This window comes from Fopius arisanus, unplaced genomic scaffold, assembly GCF_000806365.1.
Source record: "Fopius arisanus strain USDA-PBARC FA_bdor unplaced genomic scaffold, ASM80636v1 scaffold00022, whole genome shotgun sequence".
Lineage (NCBI taxonomy): Eukaryota > Metazoa > Arthropoda > Insecta > Hymenoptera > Braconidae > Fopius > Fopius arisanus.
Genome location: NW_011887761.1, coordinates 1,015,563 through 1,022,872, shown reverse-complemented (window position 1 = coordinate 1,022,872; position 7,310 = coordinate 1,015,563). Strand labels below are relative to the sequence as shown.

Here is a 7,310-nt window from a genome sequence, read left to right as displayed (position 1 = left end):
GGGTGAAATGTATTTGTGCAAAAAAATACTAAAAATTCGGTAGATACTTCAGTAATACTCAATGAATTCATACATTTACGTCTAAAAATAAATCATCAGGAGCTGTATCCAAAAATTCACTTGTCTGTTCTTCTGTCAGGGCTAGGGTTTGAACACTTTGGAAACCTTTTTTCTCGTTCTTCAAAAATTGAATCAACTGCTTAAATGCATGGATGTTAATGTTGTAATTAGTGCTGATCACACTTTGTAACTTTGAGTGTGTTGCCCACACAGTAGTAGGTTTATATTTTTTATTTACTTTCAATTCTTCAAAATAAGCCAACATAACATCCTGATCGATATTATTAGCAGTTATCTCGTTCTCTGCCATCCAGACCTCTAAAGCCTTGAAAGCACAGATCTACGATTGTTCAGATTTTTTTGGTAGCAAATTTGATCGAACTTTATCGGCAACTCGACGAATATGCAATGGAATTTCCTTGGTTTTGCCAGTTTCCATAGAATTGTCTTCATTGAAGTCTGCTTCAGAAAATTCCGCTTGAAGCAATGCTGCCTCAGTCAAATCATTAAGATCAACTGATGATCCTTTGGTAGATTGTGCTTGTGATGAATTCATTTGATCCTCCTCGTCATTGCTTTGAGTTGAATTGGCGTCTGCCTGCGAGAGCCAGGAACCTTCATTCATAAAAACAGACTCATGTAGCATCAAATCGGCATCACCGTCCATGAGCTCCTCGCAGTTCTCTGTCATTTTTTATAATGAGAATCTTCAATTCATGAGAATTAAAAATAAAATCACTTCGTCGTATTTCACAGGCGTAGATTGACAATCAATAATGGTTTTGGGGTTATGAGTTGTTTGTGGTTGATCACGTTGGACGGTCGTCGAAATTTGTCATGACAGATGGTGGACTATTCCTTCGTGGATTATCCTCATGGATAATATCTAAAAAGTTTGGCAGAACTGAAAATCCTCGATCGTAAGAGACAAAAAATGTATCGTCATAAAGAACGTCGTGAAGAATCGACGAGTTTCCGGCTTGTATGTGAAAGTTATCGGTGCCGTGCAGAATCTTGCATTTCTAGTACCAAAAACAAGGCAAGAATATTGGAATTACACGTACGTGTGATATAAAACCCAATCCAAACAGCCCGGGCAACAGTTTTTCGTAGAGGTTTTCAAGTTTACGAAATATGTGGCATCAATTTCCGGATGAGAAATCATGAGATGCAATTAGAAAATGCAACTAACCCAATTCCTGGTGTTCGGAGAAAATATTCCTCCGTCTCCTGGATTGATGATCTGATAACACAGATAATATAGAAAAGAGAGAAGTCCGAAGTTTCACAGCATTTGCAGATGATGATTATAATCACGAAAACTGCGAGGATCTCTACAAGGTATATATCTTGATGTCTGTGACGATTGATGGCTCGTTCATTTGGTTGGGGATGTTTTCGTCACACTCATTGAATTTCTTGGAATCAATCTGGAGATCCTTGAAATGAATGTGAATGAGATGAATAGGTTTACTGACGTCGGTAGCTCAGTGGCTAGGTGCGAGCCTAGTGTTCTGAAAGTTGTGAGTTCGATTCACCGTTGAATCGCTCGCAGTCTCTATACTCAGGAATCATCTAATTCCATTATTTCATCTATTCCATTCGACTTTCATGATCAATTTGTAATGAATCTTTTTGTTGGAATAATGTAAATCGTCAATAAATAATTCCCGCTGCTCATTCGCCGAATGCTTCAGTTGTCCAGGGTTAATTGATGAGGCTTACGCGATTCATTTTCAGTCAAATTCTTAATTCGTAAAATCTGAATTATCTGTATTAGCTATTTTCGCGGGTTTCATCTGTTTCGAGGTTTTAACAGTTTTCACGAGTTTTATCTGTTTCGATGTTTTTACTATATTTTCTTTAATCGAGATTTTCCGGAATCCAGAGATAAACATTTCTACGACAGGATAAATTTCGGGAGTTGCGGGTTTTCCTTCCGACAATCAGAGCCTATATGAACCGCCCAAAATGAGTTTCTCTCTCTGGATTTATCGAGGTTTTTCTTAATTATCTGTTACTTAATTCATTTCAAATTTTAACTGAAAACTTCATTATCTGTTTCTCTTTAATTAGAGGAAGGAGAATCCCTCAGAACTGGTCTATACGAAGTAGACACTATCGTCATCCTTGAGATTACTCCAACCCATCATGAACTTTATTATTATTCCATAAATTAACATCTTACCACAAATTATTAATGAGCAAAATATTATTAATACTAACATTAAGCAAATTAGCAACAATCTAATTCTTTCCAAATTTTCCATTTAACTCTTTAAACATTTCTGCTGTCTCTCTTTTAAACAATTCTCCATCTCGGGATCGGCTGATTGTCGGAACTTTCCCCCGATTCTCCCTTACGATTTTTCTCAGTGCAGGGTGTGATAATAATTATTATCATGTTTAAATAATTTCTCCCACCCCAAAGTGCAGCTAAACAACGGTTAATTTCGGATCCCTCCCCACTCTACTACAACCAGCAGGTTGCTTGCAAATTACGACTCTACTACTACCAGCAGGTTGCTTACGACTGACTCTACTATAGCCAACAGGCTACTTGCAAATCGTGACTCTACTATAGCCAGCAGGCTACTTGCAACTGACTCGACTATAGCCAACGACTACTTACAATGACTCGACTATAGCCAACAGGCTACTAACAAATTAATTTATTTGTTGGCAGCTCGGATGGAGCCCCCAAAATCGCGAGAATGAACTATAGCAAAAGCTACTTACTAGTCGCGTGCAAAAAGTTTCGCTACGGACAACCGGGGCTGTGCACTCTTCGAGTAGACTCAGGGTATCCGAATATCCGTGCCGCGGGCGGTTTCTTAATACCTTAGCCGCAACATTTCCCTTACGACCGATTCCAGCCATCTAGCGGCGTTCCGGGAGTTATTTATGTAGCGAGAGGTTTTAAACGGCCGCCCCATATAGCGCCGTACTTACTCGTCTTTTCAATCCTTTTTATTAGTATTTCTATTGAATAATTATAATTTAAACTTCGCTGGCTGGTTCCTTACAAATTATACCGACAAAATGGTTGTGACTTTCTCCACACATCACGGTGAGTGTCATTGGCATCTGAAAAATGTAGATCTATATAGATTCTTGACATTCAAGTATTCGCATTTATATTAATTAAAAGCATTGATTATACCCACCAAATGTCGATTCTGAATGAATCATGAAAATCTTATTTGATTCTCCAAATTCCCATAACTCAACCAAAAATTATGAGTAATCAATAAATCGGGTGATATTTTAAAAGAAATTTGATATTCGTTCGAATGAGTATAAAATTTGTGAACCATATTGTCTCATGCAACGGATAAAACCTTTTTGCTTTGAAATCAATGAGAAAACTTCATCACTTGTAAAATCCTCATGTTAATTAAAACCGTAGGCAATGAACAGTCAATATTCACTCGAAAGCAATCAAGAAATTATGAACTCTGAAGTAGAAGCTTCGTGAGAAGTTCAATGAGTTCCGGAGATGGAGAAAAGCAAGATCGGACGGTAAGATGTACTCAAATCTACTGACTTCTAAGGACATTGACTGAACGGAAAAGTTTTAAATCGATAGGCAATCTGTCCGTCGAGAGTTCACTTGACAACCGATTGTGAAGTATATTTTTTCTCATTTGCATTGAATGGGTTTTCCACTTGGCCAAGTGATATGCTCAACAAGTTTGAGGGGAGGCCAATCAGCACAATAATGAAGCAGTTCATTAAAAAAAAATAGTTTGTACTAGCGAGTAACTTAATCAATACATCATTAGCTAGTAGCGAAACATAATGATCTAACGAAAGTCGAAAATAGGACCGATTTATGATATAAGGGTTGGTGCAAAGTCAAAATTGGTATTTTTGATCGGCCTATAATAATGATAACTCAACTATGTTAAAGCGAAATAATAATGATAGGTAGTAAAGGAATCCAGCAAATCTGTAGTTTAAGTCAGTTTTAGATCCCTACCTTGGATCAGTTGGCTCAAGCAACTCCCGAGCGCGGTTACTGAAAGCTGGGACAGGAGCCTTGTCCACTTAACGAAGCTACCTGCTCTAATTCGATTTTTCTCTCTCTTTGGGTCCTGGTTCGACCGATACCCGGAGAGAGCGAACATGCGATCGAGAGATTATTTTAAATTGTCCATCAATTTGAAATATTAACATCAATTTTTCATTCGAAATAGGCAGTATTAGCAATAGCAGCAGCAATATTATGAATTTTTCAAAAATGTTTTCGAGGTAAGCAATCACCCTTTTGCATCATTGTATGTACAAATGATATTTTCAGAATATCAATAAATGAAATGAAATAATTATACAAAATGTGATGTGGAGCGATAACTTGATCCGATAATTTGAAGCAAACAGCTCGTGGGTGAATAGTCGTGGTGGAGAAAATCAATACAAAGATCATAAGAATTCCAAAGACTCCTGATGAAAATAGAGCTGGTAAAATATTAGCTCACCAAGACTGAGTGATTGGTGCCGGGCCCCGGCTTGATTTCATCCTTTTCTTAGACGCGATTCGTTAACGCAATAACAAGGCGCTTTTCGTATCGTATTCTACATCACTACATGTTGATACTCTTAATGGGTTGGAAATACTTTTTGCATTAGCGGGCCCAGTGCCCCTCAAGGACGGTGTGATCTCCAAAACAATCCGCACGATTTTCTAATCTACTAAAGTACAACTCCACCGATTTAACCTTCACCATTGGTCCTAAACAATGCACATGGCATCTTAAAAATCGACGGTTTATGGACTAGCATTCATTCTACATCCTCGCATCGTCCTATCGCGAACGCCGGGGGGGAATTATGTAATTACGGATGATTAATGAAAAAAACATGGAGAAAAAAAAAGAAAAACAATAACCACTTATCTTCATTGAGAGCTCAGTAAAAAAGAAAAATCTCCCTAAAAAAAATGAAGAAAAAAAAAAATAAACAAACAATGACGCGACTAGTAAATGACTGATTTAAACTATTTTTGTTCTTCTTTTCGAGTTAAACTCTAGGGGCCCTAGACAATAAGACGATGTAATATTTATAAACGTACAGTGAACACTCTGTCGTGATGGTGTTTCCATCCAATAAAAATAATGGCAATTGGATCTAGTGAAGAGAGTGTCAAGTATTCATCATGAGTCTGATAATTCAAAGAGAAATAGGGTAATAATAATAATTAATAAATGAGAGCTCGGTCTCGTGCATCTAGCGTCAGCGAGCAAATAACCCACCAGAATGGTCAGCGTACTCGGTGAGAAGTGGTGATGCTGCAAGTGCTGCGTAGTTTGCGTAGTCTGCATATGGGGTGTAGATGAGACCATGTGGATCACCAGCTGACAGCAATGAGCCTGGTGGGCCTGAGCCATTCAGCAGAGAGGCTGCTGTTGTTGGAACGGATATCCTTGGCGAGAGTATCAGTGGTGCACCAAGGGGTGCATTCTGAGTTCTCATCTGCGTACCGAGACCTGGGAGCAGACGCTGGGTCTCAGCTGCTGCTGCTGCTACACGCCTCCATTCCTCATCGCAGGCTGCAATGTCGAACGCTACGATCATTCGTCAGATTTTTAGTCTTGTCAGGGGAGTGGAACCATTTATTTAAAGCTAATATCCTTTATATTTATTTCCATTATTAAAGCATAAGCTAACCAGCACTATTTTAATTTTATTATTTAGAGATTATTCAATGAAAAATTTTACTGACCAAAAACTAAATAGTGGCCATGTACGGAATGAATTAGATGTGAAAAGAACTCAAAGATAAAATGTCTAGAGCGACACTATTTTGCCAGCAATACATTAGCCCAAAAATCCAATGGAGATTTCATTGTATATGGCATAATTAAAGCATACATAATAATTCCGAAAAAAAATCCAACCCAGAAACGAAAAGATTAAACAAGTTAATTGACTTGTTTTCATGATTCATATTATCTCTCGTGGTAATATTCATCGGCACATGCCTTAACACCCGAGGATAGTTCTCAGGCGATAAGCAACATCTTCATAGAAAATAACTATTGTTCTTGGGCAATTGTTATAGCTCATATGTTTTAACGTGCGGTCAGACCCGAGACACTTTATCCTTTCACATAGATAGGTCTCATTGGAATCACGAGACTTTTTATCTTCCATATAATCAACATGCATTAACCAACCTCACTCGAGTTTAAAACAAGGTGACTCCCCCATATTGTTAATGATCTTACGAAATTTTTCAATTACAAATTTCGCTCATGTATACCTATAATTATGAGGTTATAGTTCATAGATGACATAAATTTACCTGCTGCAGCAGCAACTTTTAAGAGGCTGAGGCTGAAACCACTCACTCGCACCTTAGACAGGTCTAAATAGTGGAAAACTTGAAAAATTGTTGGTAGTTTAACTTTGAAAAAAAAAAGACTTTTCTCGCATTCCCGAACCTCATCCTCTCCTCACATCGTTAATAAGCAGTCAATATTGTCCTCGCCAAAAGATATGGTAAAAAACAGGCCTAGAACAACCATTACATTTCTGAACGCAAAAAACCTTCCGTTTAACAAATCTAAATGTGTACATCTCATGACAAACACATCGAGTTAGGCCTGGCGGAGGCTCATCGCAGCCCTTGGTAAAAGCGGCGACTTGATTGTCATTCAACAAATAATATTACTTATTTCTTAGGTTACGTATCTACCGGAGCATCGGAAATATGGTTTTTAATTGTTCAAGTAAAGAAACCAAATCTCACATTTTCAGGTCCTAGTATATTGGAATGTGTAATATTCGAATGGAATTCCAAACGGCCAAGTGAGTACACGAAGAGAAAAATTTCCGAAAAATTTCACAGTTAGGCACTTTCTCACTACACTTTCAGGAATAAGTATGGTACGCTCAAGAAAAAAATAGAGAATGTTCCGTGAAAAAGTGCGTAACTCTTTCGTCATCTTTACTGAACACTGTTTTCACTGACAGATTATGGAATAAGCGCATCATTTCTGTAATTCCTTTCTCCTTAGGTGTTGGACTCTTTAGGGACTCTGGCTCAGGACTCAATCGAGAGTCTCTAATTTTCGCAATCTCCTTCTCCTCCAGTGGAGTTTCTGGAGACCCTGGTTCAAGACTTGCAGTTTCAAGCAAGAGTCTACAAGTTTCAAAATCCTAGTTTTCTCGGGTGCTGGACTTCCTGGAGATTCTGGCTCTAGACTTTCAGAAGAGTCTGCAGTCTCAGCCTCCTCAGATGCTGG

At 38.2% G+C, this 7,310-nt stretch overlaps 1 protein-coding gene across 1 annotated transcript in view; it reads right to left on the bottom strand.

Moving 5' to 3' along the window:
• Nucleotides 1-4,611: 4,611 nt before the first annotated feature.
• LOC105264524 (uncharacterized) overlaps nucleotides 4,612-7,310 on the bottom strand; it is a 33,046-nt gene continuing 30,347 nt past the window's right edge. Inside the window, exons 2-4 of the mRNA XM_011301455.1 lie at nucleotides 7,017-7,207; nucleotides 6,368-6,445; nucleotides 4,612-5,627 (exon numbers count right to left, since the gene is read on the bottom strand). Coding sequence (XP_011299757.1) covers nucleotides 5,296-5,627; nucleotides 6,368-6,445; nucleotides 7,017-7,207 — 601 coding nt within the window. The 3' untranslated portion in view covers nucleotides 4,612-5,295. The remainder of the gene's footprint in view (nucleotides 5,628-6,367; nucleotides 6,446-7,016; nucleotides 7,208-7,310) is intronic.